Below are 13,980 nucleotides of genomic sequence, written 5' to 3' on the forward strand. Positions count from 1 at the left end.
TTAGTAAAATTGTCAATATAGTGTGGTTATTATAAGTTTTGAATAACTTAAAAGTTCTGTAATATTGAGATTTCTATAGTTGATTGATAATGTAAGTGTTTAATTTCAGAGTTCTGAAGAAAATACTGAAGATTCGAACAAGGATAAGATGATGATCAGCCACAGTCGCAACAGTAGTGACAGCTCTGGATACCACGAAGCATCCGTATTGAGCGATAACCTTGACTCTGCCGGGAGACTCCCAGAAACGTTACCTAGAAGAAATAGAATACCAACTGAGGCACCTAGAAAATTGGCGCAAACTTCACAGTCCAGCAAGAGCCTGAGCAATCTAGCATCCGTTTCTGGTACGCTTACACGTGGAATTAGCAGCACTTCTTTAAGCTCTGCAGGTAGAATTTTTCTAATAAAAATTAGTTTATGTATGTATGTATATGTACATATGTTTTTATTAATCCTTTACCTCCTGCTTTACTATTCGGTGCAAAATTTACCTTAAAATTGTGTTTAGCTACATAAAGATTTACAAAATTGCATTTGTAGCTAACAGTATATATCCAAAAGCTATAAACCTTAAATAGCTGAAAACTAGTTTAAGTTCAAGCATTTAAGTGAACTTGTTTATATAAATAAATATGCACTTGGATCTTCTTTCGTAGGTCTAAGAAAGAAGAGAGCAGCACCTCCTCCGCCAGTAACCAGACCTTTGTCATCTGCCATTTCTACCCAAGCATTAGAGCGTATCGTTGATTCTGAAGAGTCTTTGACATCGGATATGGATCCATCCAAGCCTCCATCAGATATTAGTGCTCCGTCCAAAGCAAATTCAGATATAGAGGAGCCTCCAAAAGCAAATTCAGATATTGGTGTAGCTACTGTGAGCACGAAATTGTCACCAATTATGGACTTGACCAAACCAGAATCGATGAACAGGGATGAAGAAATTAAAGCCTGCAAACTGGACGTTGAATCGCGACATAGATCAGAATCCATAAACGCTAAATTACTAAATGACAAGCCAGGAAACATTGCACCCGTAGAAGATGTCCCTGTAGATGGTAGAGTACCACGAAAGAAAGGTAAGCTAGTGCGTAGTTATGGTAGTTTAGAAAATAACGTACCTTCCTATAGTTTCGTGTCGACAAATAGTTTTGAACAAATACTTGACGTAGAGGAAGGAACAAAGGTCATCGAAAAGCACAGAAGTCCCTTTGATTCTGAAAAATTAAAGTTACACTCCCGAATTGCAGAATGCCGTAGAAGTTTAAAGAAACACAGAAAGGTTTCTACAGATTTCAATGATAGTTGCTTTACTGACCAATCCTTCATGTCACAAGCTAGATTACAGAAGGCTCAGAGCTTCGCTTGTACGAATGCTTCGAGAGCTTGGAAATTCCCAAGAACAAACAGCTTTCAAGAATACCGTGAATATTCTAATCAGGAATCGTTTGAATCACAAACTAGATTAGTTAAAATGCAGACTTTAGTTAATTTGGACAATATAAAAACCAATATAGAGAATATTCTAAAATGTGAGTCACGAGAAAATAGATGTAGTTCAGAAAAGTTAAATATCAATAAGTATATTTGCGGCGAAAAATGTCAGACTAATGCGTTAAAGCACAGTTTGAGTTTTCAAAATGGCTCCAATCTGAGAGAAACGAAGGTAGTAAACAATTTTGAGAAACCTAATCTATTAGGTTCACGAAGTTTTTACATTAGAAACAGTTTTTCTGATAATAAGTCAAATTATATTCAAGCTAGGGAGGCAAAATTAGGGAATGTAACCACCACCAAGTGTTATAATGGATTGATTTCTTCTAGTCCGAAGGGAGACTTGTTTACAAATCAATTGAGTTGTCGTAGGTCTAATCTTTCTCCACCACCTTTAAGTAATTTGCAAATATTCGCAATTTCAACAAAACCATTAGACATTTCAATGCCAACTACAGACCCAATACTTACCAATGTGGATGAATTACCGTCTCTACCCATTATTCAGCATAGTGAATGTAAAGTAGAATCTGAGAAAAAATTAAGTATTTTAGAACCTCCTCCGCCAGGTTTAGTGAGTAGAGAGGAATCCACAGAAAACTGGAATAGATTTTTACTTCAATTGAATTCTATATTGGAGAGTAGAGCTGGAGAATTCGTTTAAGTACCTCAAAAAACATTTCAATACCTTGCATTTTGTTTTTCAACTTAATCAATTCACTATCATTGAAGTTCCTTATTATGATTTATGTTCCGTCCTTTACGTTAAAGATCCTGGCTAATGCTTTACGATCTATTTTTATATAAAACTATTATATTAAATTCTTTATCTATTATTTTATCTATAATACAATATTCTGTATACAATATTCGTGCAAATGATTAAACAGTATAATATAATAAGAGTATAACATAATGGTACTATGTGTAATACGTGTATGATAAATAGTACTATTAAATGAAAAACTGTGACCTTTATCTTGCATGCTTCTATGAGACTGTACGCCCAATGCACATAAATATTCTCATAAAAATGCCCGTTTGCTTGCCAGTATTACCTTATTGGTGATGGTTTCTTCTTTTTTTTCTTTTTCCTTTAAATACAGTTGGAGAACCCGTTCCACTTCCAAAGCCTAGAAACACTTCGACAACTGGTAGTACCTCGATGAGACCTCAGGTACCAAAGCGCAAGTTAGCACCACCTTCCCCGTTGAGTAGAAGCCTTAGCTCCAACTCCAATAATGTAGACCGCTTGTCGAATATTTCTGCACATTCCCGTAGTGGAAGTTTTGCAAGTGACTCGAGTTCGCATGTCGCTGATGAATTAAGCGATAACACGGTTAGGATTGAATGGAGTAGAAGAAACTCGACTACATTTGATGAAAAGATTCATATCACAAGTAAAGTAGATGCTACTTCAAATTGTTCTACCAGTGAGGATGAAGTATTCTTGACTTCTAAAGTTGATCCTACTCAAACATTCTTTGACCATAACTCAATAATTTCAAAAGAAAATGCAGACTCACTGGAAATGATAGCAAAAGATGAGAATGATATGGTTACTAACGAGAGGAAATTAAGCATTGATGAAATCAGGAACAAGAATCAAAATATTACGTCATCAACAACAGACAATTCTGATCAAGAGAAAAAATTTTGCGCTATAATTTCAACTGTACCGAAGTGTGAACACTTGGATGTTCTAACAGAAAACAAACATTTATTATCAACTGTTGAAAAAAATAAACCTACTCAAGGGAAGGAAAATATGAGGAATAAAGCAGACATTAACGACATGAGAGTACAAAATAAGGATCCAAAGAGAACAAAAATTGCTCGAACAGCATCTAAATCTAACGACTTTGAAATAAATATGTTGGAGAAGCAAAAAAGACATTTAACTTCTCATGGGGAAGATATCACATTTGCTTTAAATTTGAATGTAGCGTCTAACGTTGGTTTAGAGCCAGAAAAGGAGCAAGACACTAATCATCAGAATATTGGTGGACAAAAATCACATCACGGATTGATTGTATCAGGTGCATGTTGTATATCAATAGTGGTGATGGGTATTTAAATTTATGTCCTGCAAATTTTTCAATAGATATACGATTTTGAATCATTTCAAATATTAAGTTCTTAATATTCGTCTTAACGAATTTCAAAGATCTTAAACATTTCGAAAAAATACTTGAAATGATTTAAAACAACTTTCGCCCACCACTACTAATATGGTTCTTATTATATTCTTCTTACTAAAGTCTTATTACTAAAGTCACTAGTTAGTTAATTTCTGAATTAAAATTTAATTTCGTTAATATTTAATTATAATAGTATTACTGTTGCAATTCTAATATTTCATAATATCTTCTCGACAGATACAAAGCTGTTGGAAACAGATGATCTGCTTCAAAAAGTATCCGACACATTGTCCAACTCTTTACCAGTTTCATCTTCCAATGATGAACTGGTCGAAAACCCAGAAATAACAAATATCACTAAAGAAACAGACCATTCCAATACCAAGAAATCCGTGAAGGAGCAGAACTTAAAACAGCAAGACAATAATTTCCCAGATAGTACATTAGCGGATACTAGTACACCAAATTTGACAGTAAACTTGCAACAAGATACATCTGACTACGTATCAGCCACTGATGAAGATCTTTTAATCGCGGATTGGGAATATCAGCTTCCAGCTCCGCCGAGTGCTTTTAGAGATTCAGTTTCCCCAGATTTTAATAGCTTTGAAAAAGTTATTTTATCGCCAGAGACAGTTAAAGACCCAGAAATCGCGAAAACAGAAGATGAAGTCTTACATAAAGATCTAAAGAAGCCTTTAGAGAAACAGGAATCTCTAACAGAGAAGAAAGAGCTTAAAGAAAGTAAGAAAGGAATCCAAGAAAAACCTTTGCGACAACAGAGGTCAGATTCTAGTCTCAAGAAGGAAGTGATTTATGAACTAGAAAACAAAATAAGCACACTTCCTCAAGGTATGAAAGATGTGGAATTTAAAAGAACCACAGAAAATTCATATATTCCTAAAATAGTATCCACAGACAACACTCTGTCTAACTTCACCATTACAACCTACACTAGACAGAAGAGTTTAAATATATTCGAAGAGAATGAGCAACAAATCTGTGGAAGGGATTCAGACAATAGATTTATCAGAGGTTTTGCAACATTATCCAGGAGCAAAAGCTGTTTTGAGGAATCTGAAAACAAGAATAGAAGGGACTTCAGTGCAGGAAAGCAAACGGTAAACACCTCTGAAGATGATGATAACAAGTTGGAACCAAAGACTGAAACAGAATCCTTGCAAAGGTGGCAAACTGATAATGAAAAGAGCAATATTCATAGATCCAAAAGCTACTTGTCGGTGAGTGAGCAACACAAATTTCAAAATAGTAGTTCCGAAGATAAAGATACTAAAAGCAGTAGAAATTCAGAGAAAGTGGAAGATATTGGAATGAAAAAAGCAGTAAGCATCACTAATTTGAATACAACTACAACGAAGAACAATGAAAAGTTTTCTCAGTGGCGGGAAACTATTTTAAAAAGGCAAGAAGAACCTACCAAAGAAAAGCAACTGCAGTCTTTACAGGTAGGCATCTTTTGAAAATAATATTTAAGGAATTTTTTCTTCACTTGGCGTCTTCGAAATATAGTTATAGGATCGAGAACGTGTTACAAATCTTTATACCTAGAAAGATCTAAATTCGTTCTGCAAGAACTGATTTTGTGTACTTTAAATCAGCTTTGGTTATCTTCCCACATTTTTTTTCCAAAGTTCCAGTTGACTTCTAAAACTGTCCCATACTTGACAATGATTGGTTATTTTCCTTCTGATCACATAATCAATCGTTTCCTTGAGCTTAGCGACACCACTCTTAGTAATGGGTCCAGAACGCGCCCTTTCTTGAGAGGCTGTCCTGCTACTAACTCCGTATTGTAGCTGAACGAAAATATCTCAATGACGGGGAATATGAAGTTCCCCAATTTTGCATACATATTCGCAACTCAATTCCTGAGAACCATTGGAATATCCATTTCATATTCCTTTCTTTCAGAAATTTTAGATTTATAATACAGCTTGCACTATTGAAACTAGCGATAATGGTTCCCTAAGATTACCAAAAAATGTACAATTAAATTTTATTGGCGGATGCCATTATCATTTCTACTTATTTTATTTATATTAATTATATTTACATTTATATTATATTTATTTATAAAATAGAATGTGTCTTAGAAAGAGGCAAGTGATATAAAAATGAGAGCATCAGATATAAAATTATCCTTAGAGTCTAAATTATGCCTTCTGTTAGCTAAACCATTATCGTTTATTTTATTAACTGAGAGTAATTTTTTAGGTACTGAAGAGCATTTTGCCACAGTTAAAAAATGCTCAACAGGCGGAGGAAAATATATCCAAAGAATCAGATGAAACAGTATTACTTGGTAAAACGAGGTAAATTTCTTAAAAATTGAAGTAATTTTTTATAATGCCCAAATACAAATTTCTAAATTTCTTCCAGATCCAAGACTGTGTCTAACGAACATTCGGTCGAATCGAATGTAGTGTCGACTCGTAATACTAAAGCGGCGCCAAACTTTGAAAAGCTAGAGCTAGAATCCAAGAAATCCTCAGTAGTAGAGATGAACACAAAGCGTTATACATATTCTGGACCTCCTATGATAAGCTTAGGCAGCTGGTCAGAACGTCCTACCGTTAATGTTCAGATTAAAGTGGACAAAGACTACAAATTAGGAACGAATAAAAACAGTAGTAAAACTATTGTAAATATGAGCTGCACAAAAGATGAGAGGGACAGTTCAACTAGTCACGAAAACTCTACGAATCTCCAAAAAGTTTTTGACAGGGATAATAAATTGGAAACTAAGGTTGAACCTTTAACACTAGAGAAGAGTGAGCCTAATGAATTGGCTAAGAAGCTAATTACACATACTACAGCGTCAGGCTTTAAAAAAAAAGTTCCAAATAAAATCATTTCAGAGCCTAAAACAATGAACGATAAACCCGTAGTAACCGGAGTGGAATTAAAGAGAAACTTCTTAGAGAACAAACAGGACAATAATGTAATTGACACTTCTCCAGTGAATTTCGGAGAGTTATCTAAGGCGTTTGGGGAGGATGTCTGCCTTCGATCAAAACCTAAAAGATTCGTCCTGAATAGACACTCCGATCTTCAGTTGGAAAATAATTCCAACAAACAAAATGAGCACGTTGACCCTGATAAGATCAATGTCAGTATTGATCAGTGCTTAACTAATGGCGGTCAAAAGAGTAATCTCAAGAAATTCACTTCAGTTGTGGGTATGCATAGTCAGAATCAGGGAAGCTTTGCTTTCAAAAATGGTATTAATATTAAGAACAATCAACCTATGCCTGTTGTAAAGGGATTCAAAATTTCAACTACTATAATTGACCAAAACCAAAACAACGCGAAGGAACCTTCCAAAGAATACACGAAGGAAATCTCCAAGGAAATACTGAATGGTATTCCAAAGCCACCAAAACCTCCAACAATGCCTGTTATCACGGGTGTTACTTTAAAAAATGTTAGACCAAAATCCATGCCAGTTGAGATAGACCCAAGAGATATTCTACTGGAATCGATTCGAAACTTCGGAGGTTGCAAAAATTTGAAAAATGTAAGTATTTTGGACATAAGATAATTATGCAGTTTAAGGGATTCCGCTCTGATGACCTTGACATTGACATATGTTGTCAAGAACACTCTCCTGAGTATAACCTCCAGAAGGTTTTAACCATCGGTCATTATTTCTTAAAAAGTTATTAATTATTAACGACAGAATATTTTCCAAGCAAGTGTATCTGCCAATATGGTATTGTAATTTTTATTAATATTAGTTATGGCAAATATACATGAAATATGTAGGTCTGCATATTCTATATGTAGGCTTCCGTCCCCGAAAAGAACCTAGCTCTCAAACCTAACCTAGAATAGATATTCGGTAACCTAGATATTCGGTAGATATTCGGATAACCTAGAATAGATATTCGGTAATTATATAATTCTATATAATTATATATTTCTATATATTTCTATATAACCCCTTTTCAGGGGTTATCCCATCAATTTCGATGGCCTTGAAATATGTTATCAATAAATAGAAACAACTTTTCCCTATATATGTGCTCATCACTCGGCCTTAGTTTTTGAAATATACTGAAAACTATTTTCAATACTACATATTTGTTTAGGTTAAATTTAGTATGTACAAGCTTATCGTGTTTTTTAGTTACATGCAAGTTAGGAAGACAAGGAATTAATCGAAAGAGCTTGCAAAAATTATGTACTTTGACATATTTTTTTAAGAAATTGCCAAATTTGAATTCCGCTTGTACGTGAGCCCTTATTTAAGTACTTCCCGAAATATTAGTAAATACGTATTGCCTTCGGTGAAGTTGAAAACTTCAACGCGTGAGTGGGGTCTACCCCTCCCTTTCACCTTCCTACTGATAAAAGGACCTAGCAAAAACCAACTCTGATCCGTCTTTCTTCCCAATGTGTATTGAAATACCAATAACCCGTGCAGTGAATGAAAATATGGAATGTATGAAGTGAACATTTCATTGAAGTTCGAATTGTATGGTCACGATATCTCAATATTTTCTTAATTGGGAAAAAAAGAGTTTAGTAGGATCTGAGTTTAGTCTGGGACAAAGACCCCGCCCTCGCGCTCACGCATTACACTTTTAATCGAATTATAATTCAATATTATATTATATTTATTAAATATAGAGAAATACTACTAGGGGTGCAATTCGAAATCAACTGACAGCGCTGAAAATGCTTCCGAATTTCAAAGTAGCGTACTGATTTTATTAAACTTGCCACTACTTTGATACTACCTTTTCATATAAGTCGATCCTAGGAAGTTGATCATTTCCGGTTATTTCTGTTGATCTGTAAGAGGTGGTGTAGCTTCAGCAATGCATATAGCGGATGCTACATGAGGGCTGTTTCTGTTTACAGCGTATAGTTTCACATTACGCCATTATTTAGTCAACGCAACGATAGGACCGTCTGAGCCATGGCACGTGACTCTTTGCTTTGTTATAAGCTTTTGTGAAAGTTTTGTATTATTCAATTCTTATTATTAGAATTAATAACATATTAATTAATATTATATTAATAATAATTATTATTAATATTATTAATATAATAATATATATTATATTATATTATATTATATTAATTATTATTAATTATTAATAACATATTTTCGTCAGTAACTCTATGTACGTTTCGTTTTCATGAAATTCATCATCAAATAAATCTACTACTTCCATTACTAAACTGCAAATTGTTGCTGCAATTGTTGAAAGATCCATACTTGAAGAATATAAATATACCGCTTAACTCGCGCTACAGTTTGAAATTTTAACCTGCTGAAAATTGCCGTTATTTTTGTTCCGAATTACAATCCTGTTATCAGTGCTGCAACTACATAATATAATTTCGGAACGGGTGAATATTCGAATGTTCAGCTTCAGCAGTATTAGCAGTCTCAGCTAATTTCGTACTGCAACCTAAATATTAGTAATACTACTAATTTAATGATAAAGAAATACTACCAAAAATAACTATATTTTTGAAACATTTTTTAATAAACAATAAACAACGACTAAAATTTTCTGGAGGTTACTCAAACGAGTAACTTGTCGACATAGGTCAAGGTCAAAGTCAAGATTATCAGAGCTAAATACCCGAAATTGCATATCAGTGATTTAATTGTATTATATTAGCACAGTATTGTCTCCAACAGAGATCGTTGCTTTCTCCACCACCTTCTTCGTAGTTTGCCACGACGAAACAGAAAGCTTCAACAACAAGCCATGAATTTCGTCAAGATTCCGATGTTGAATACACCGTATCGAATTACAAAGCGGGCTATGTAATTGGATTCCCCGTCTTGTAACCAGTCCCTACTACGATCACTATTGGAGACAATAGTGTATCTTTACTTTGAAGTAATAGGGCCTTCTGCAAAGAATGAAACACTGAACGTTAAAAAAATAATTTTAATAGCATAAAATCTATTCTTACAAATTGTCAAGATTTTTTATTACTGAAATTTTGAAATACTGTTTTGTTCTAACATTTTATATTGGTCATTTATATATCTTAAATTTTGTTAATCTAACATATAAATATTTTCTTCTAAAACAAGTAATACTTTCCAAAAATACTAGTGTTTCATTTTTGCAGTCTTTGAATTCTCTGTTACTAATAACAATTTGTGATTGCAGGCTGCTGAGCGGTGTTAAACGCCTTCCACTTCCAATTGTGAGACAGGTTCAAATTCACCGTGAAGAACAGTGAATATGTGTCACTGTGATTTTACTAACTTCATCATCTTTTCGTATTTCTCTTATGGATAAATATCAGGTGATAAGGAATACCATGTCGAGGATGCCTACTTGTGTTTTAAATCTTACAGAAACAGTGTTAAAAAGTCATTAACAGATAACAATAGAGAGGGGTCATAAACAAAAAGAATTTATTTTCTAGATCATCTCATCATTATCTGACTTGTCTCAAATAATTCCCCTGAATAGTATAGTAATTAATAATTTATACCATCGTCTCGTTCGTAGGGATAACAACCCCTTACATGAATTTGTACCTCTACATTCTTACATTAACAAGATGGAAGAAGCTTTATGAAGCCCGTAAACTAAATCAGCATTGCTTTAGATCATCGATCATATTAGTCGCTCACGTGTAAATATCGTATGTAAAAAATCGGATAACTGAGGAAGAATTATCGATAGTTGATCAAAAATGTATATATCATTTTAAATATGTAAAAAAGCAAGCGATAGAGAGGAAAATCTAACAATCGTCGTGTCCAAATAGTCAACGAACTGTCCAAGTTCGTTTGTAACGGTTTTGCTCATTACACAAAACAGTCCATGCAGTTTATATTAAGTTCTTTATCTACTTTTTAGTTCGTTCGGCCATTCGGTACACTAACTTCTAAGAAAAAAGGCGGTTGTTAGTCCGAACGGTTGAAATAACACTAATTAACGTGTCGTAATCCTTTATTGTTAACGTTTAAGTTTCTATCACTGGGACCAAAGGTGACTTCATTTTATTTTATATACTTGTACAACGAATACAGTAGGGTGTGTAACTATTGGATAGTACTTTTTTCTTTCCAAGAAAAAAAAAAGAATCTGGTCAGTTATATCTCAGAACCAAGAATCAGAATGTTGAGAATGATGATAATGTTTGAGAATTGCGTTGGAAATGTGTGCTTACTGAAGTTTGTTTTCTTTGCGATAAGGTTCTAATTTTTGTTAGTATACATATAAGACAACGAAGAATGGTTTAGTAATTAATTTACGCTTTATGTATTTAAACTATTTACATTACTATCAAAACTATTAACAGAAAAACAATGGAATTGTTCTGTTAAAGAATGTTGCGCAGGCATTGTAACAGTTTCAACAGTTGAAGGAAAAATATATTGTTGTGTTGATATCTTGTTAATAATAATGTTGTTTTGGAAAACAATTCGAATAGAATTGTTGCCATTAGTCAAAGAACCTGAAGTATTTAGTTGTTTTATAAATTATGAAAGATTGGGGAGTACTTTATGGCAGGTGGTACTCGTGTTGTAAGAACATATTATAGTATCAATATTGTATTTAATACTTTCCTTATGTGAAAAATATAGTACAATGATAATCCTATTTATGTACGTTATCATCCAAAGTTTCACCAAAAATTACAAAAGAAACATCAAGAAAAAGAAATACTAGAAAGGCGGAAACAACAATTACGTAATTACGTTAATATTATATTTTTTAGAAAAATATGTTGATACAATGTCTTAAAAATTAAATATCTTTCGTGTTTGAATTCTTTTTTTTTTAGAATATAGCACCTATACTGGATAAGGTCAAAACAGAGTTTAAGAGAATGTTCGCAATTTTCTCCACTTAAGTTTTAAATTTGTAACATGTATACATGTTATGATTACTTATAACGTATATCTTAAATACTTTAAATATACAACTATAGCAAACGATCCGTAAAATAGATTATGGGCACCATGAACTTACGAACTAACAATCTTTTTAAATACAGAATATCCATAAAGTCCCTATCTATTTTATAGAAACTATTATAAAAAATTTAGTAGTCTTATGTAAAAGTGTACAGAAAAGGGTACAATTGAAAGAATTTTTTCCACTAATTGACATAAAAGCAGACCCACATGAACACCATCATTATCTTGACATATTACAAATTAATTAAGGAGGAATAATTTTCATATGTGATGAAATGTCTCAATGCTTTCTAATTTTCAATTCAATGATTCATGCAAAATTTCATAAAGCTTTAAATTTTACACAAACAATGATCCAAATCTAAGAATTTTTGTGCTTATGATCTTTAATCTTCCTGAACAATCCACTAATTTGGAAAATTGTAAGTGTAACCATTATACAATAGAAACAATGATACAGATTATTTCATGAACATTGAACAATATTTCCTCCAAAACAGTTAACCTATTTGAAATATGCGGGAGTGTCGATGACGCTGCTAGGTTTACGAGTTGACTTTTTATGCCTATTTATAGTAAATTTGACTTTTCTTGATAAACATAACAGAATAAATGGAGACTTTATGGACAGTCCGTATTGCTTGATGAAGCGTATCGTTATCGACAAATCACAGATCTAGAAATATTAATTAACGAAAAATGCTTTCAATTACAATACTTCAATCAAGACAAGTACAGCCATACTTCCATAAAAGATTGCACTACAAATAATGGAAAAGAATTTCGCATTGTCACATTATGTGAAAAGTAATTATGCATAATGATCATTCGTTAGGTATAGGAGTATTACAATTTCCATGCCATAATTTTGTTTCTGAATCACACCTTGAATAATTGTCGAACACATCTGCATAACCACGATCTCTCCACCATGTACATAATTGTCTATTCCATCCACAATCAATGATGTGAATTAATTCAGGCCTTTCCATTCCCAAAAGGGTATAAAAGTCTTGATCTCCTAAATGACCCTAAAAATATAAATAATGAACCATTAAGGTCATATTTTATAATCAACTTTTTAATTAAAAAATTACATTTTATCATTCTTAATAATATAAATTTACAGATAAATTTACTACCTTAAAATGATATTTCTCTGTCATGGAACGAACACTCTCATTTTTAACAATTTGATCATATGCTAAGGAATTGCGCAGCCTATCCAAATTAAAAAGTACTACTCCGCTATTGTAACCAGGATAACCACCTGATTGAGCAGGCTCCCCAAATGTAGTATTTGGATGCTTATTACGATATAAATACAGAACATGTCTGTAAACTGGAGTAAGCTCTGGAGCTAAGCCAAATAGAGCTTGATTTCCAAAATTTTTAAATTCATCAAAAAGCTCCTTGATATCTTTGCAAAATTTAGTGTCAGCATCAAACATCACTGCTAAACTTTGCTCAATTGGAGCTACTCTATGTAAACCCAATGACAAAAAGAATAAGGCATCTGAATAATATGTCCCTGGTTTACTACTAAAATATGGAGACATTACAGATACAATGTACTTTAATTCTGATGCCAACTCATGTACATCATAATATTGCACCTAAAATTATATATATTAAAACATTACAGTTTTAAATATAATTGAATATTAAAGAAAGTAATTTAATGCTTCTACCTTCATAGACTTTCCTGTAGACAAAAAAGTGCCTTCCAAAACTTTTTCTGCAATGTTTTTGCTATTATCATCAGTTATTACATGAAAAGCAATATTGACAGAAGATAGTTTCAGTAAAGATTCTGCAAAAATTTCAAACTTCCGTTTCATTGGTGAATTGCTAATAACTTTTGTGAATATGCACCAGACATTATAATAAACTGTTTTATTTGCAATGAATATTGTTGTAGAAATTGCATCATTGTCAGATCTGCCCGACACTGTGGTCGAAGCATTCTCCAATTCTTGGACAGTATGAGATAACCAGTGTACACCATTTGATGTTTGGTAATAATAGAACAGTAACAAAATCACAGCAAAAATTATCAAATTTATAAGCACCCTGCGTAGTAAGAGCATTTAATTATGTGCTCATGATCAAGCTTCCTTTTTATATATTCTGAGTCTCAAATCATGCAAATGTTTTCACTAAATATTGAAGATTAAATTGATAGTTCATTCTATTACACATTTCATAGAAATAATGAAACTTCAATCAAAAGTATTGTTTATAAAATACAGTCGCAATAAGTATAATAATAGAAATTTTTATTCCAAATAATTCAGTCCAATGTCAAACGTTATTTTATTGTCGCATTAAATGCATAAACACAGGAAAATGGATTTATCGTTCGATGAATTAGCTTCATTTACTCTCTCAAATGTACTGCTCGCTTACACA

At 32.8% G+C, this 13,980-nt stretch overlaps 2 protein-coding genes across 7 annotated transcripts in view; one reads left to right on the forward strand and one right to left on the reverse strand.

Annotated features, from left to right (window-relative positions):
• Nucleotides 1-11,034, forward strand: part of LOC143178378 (uncharacterized) — a 142,008-nt gene extending 130,974 nt beyond the window's left edge. For 2 of the 6 annotated variants that reach the window (XM_076376995.1, XM_076376994.1), the window contains exons 7-13: nt 110-392; nt 660-1,079; nt 2,601-3,533; nt 3,873-5,101; nt 5,871-5,968; nt 6,036-7,173; nt 9,800-11,034. In XM_076376995.1, coding sequence (XP_076233110.1) covers nt 110-392; nt 660-1,079; nt 2,601-3,533; nt 3,873-5,101; nt 5,871-5,968; nt 6,036-7,173; nt 9,800-9,817 — 4,119 coding nt within the window. In that variant the 3' untranslated portion in view covers nt 9,818-11,034. Of the gene's footprint in view, nt 1-109; nt 393-659; nt 1,080-2,600; nt 3,534-3,872; nt 5,102-5,870; nt 5,969-6,035; nt 7,174-9,799 lie in introns of those variants that run through there. The other 4 variants (XM_076376998.1, XM_076376997.1, XM_076376996.1 and 1 more) reach the window with 4 other exon arrangements.
• Xxylt (Xyloside xylosyltransferase) lies at nt 10,987-13,980 on the reverse strand. The gene is made up of 3 exons (XM_076377001.1): nt 13,260-13,980; nt 12,711-13,184; nt 10,987-12,599 (listed from the first exon to the last, which is right to left on the reverse strand). Exons 1-3 carry the CDS (start codon nt 13,656-13,658, stop codon nt 12,393-12,395), a joined length of 1,080 nt encoding a protein of 359 aa, XP_076233116.1. The 5' UTR covers nt 13,659-13,980; the 3' UTR covers nt 10,987-12,392.

Source organism: Calliopsis andreniformis, chromosome 4 (genome assembly GCF_051401765.1).
Source record: "Calliopsis andreniformis isolate RMS-2024a chromosome 4, iyCalAndr_principal, whole genome shotgun sequence".
In the NCBI taxonomy this organism is placed as follows: Eukaryota; Metazoa; Arthropoda; class Insecta; order Hymenoptera; family Andrenidae; genus Calliopsis; species Calliopsis andreniformis.

What these genes read in the sequence shown, in the direction of transcription:
- Xxylt (XM_076377001.1), bottom strand. Translation starts at nt 13,658, where the DNA reads ATGCTCTTACTACGCAGGGTGCTTATAAATTTGATAATTTTTGCTGTG. An exon ending in CTACAGGAAAGTCTATGAAG is followed by an intron (nt 13,185 to 13,259) that starts GTAGAAGCATTA and finishes ATATAATTTTAG; the next exon opens with GTGCAATATTATGATGTACA. An exon ending in CAGAGAAATATCATTTTAAG is followed by an intron (nt 12,600 to 12,710) that starts GTAGTAAATTTA and finishes TTATATTTTTAG; the next exon opens with GGTCATTTAGGAGATCAAGA.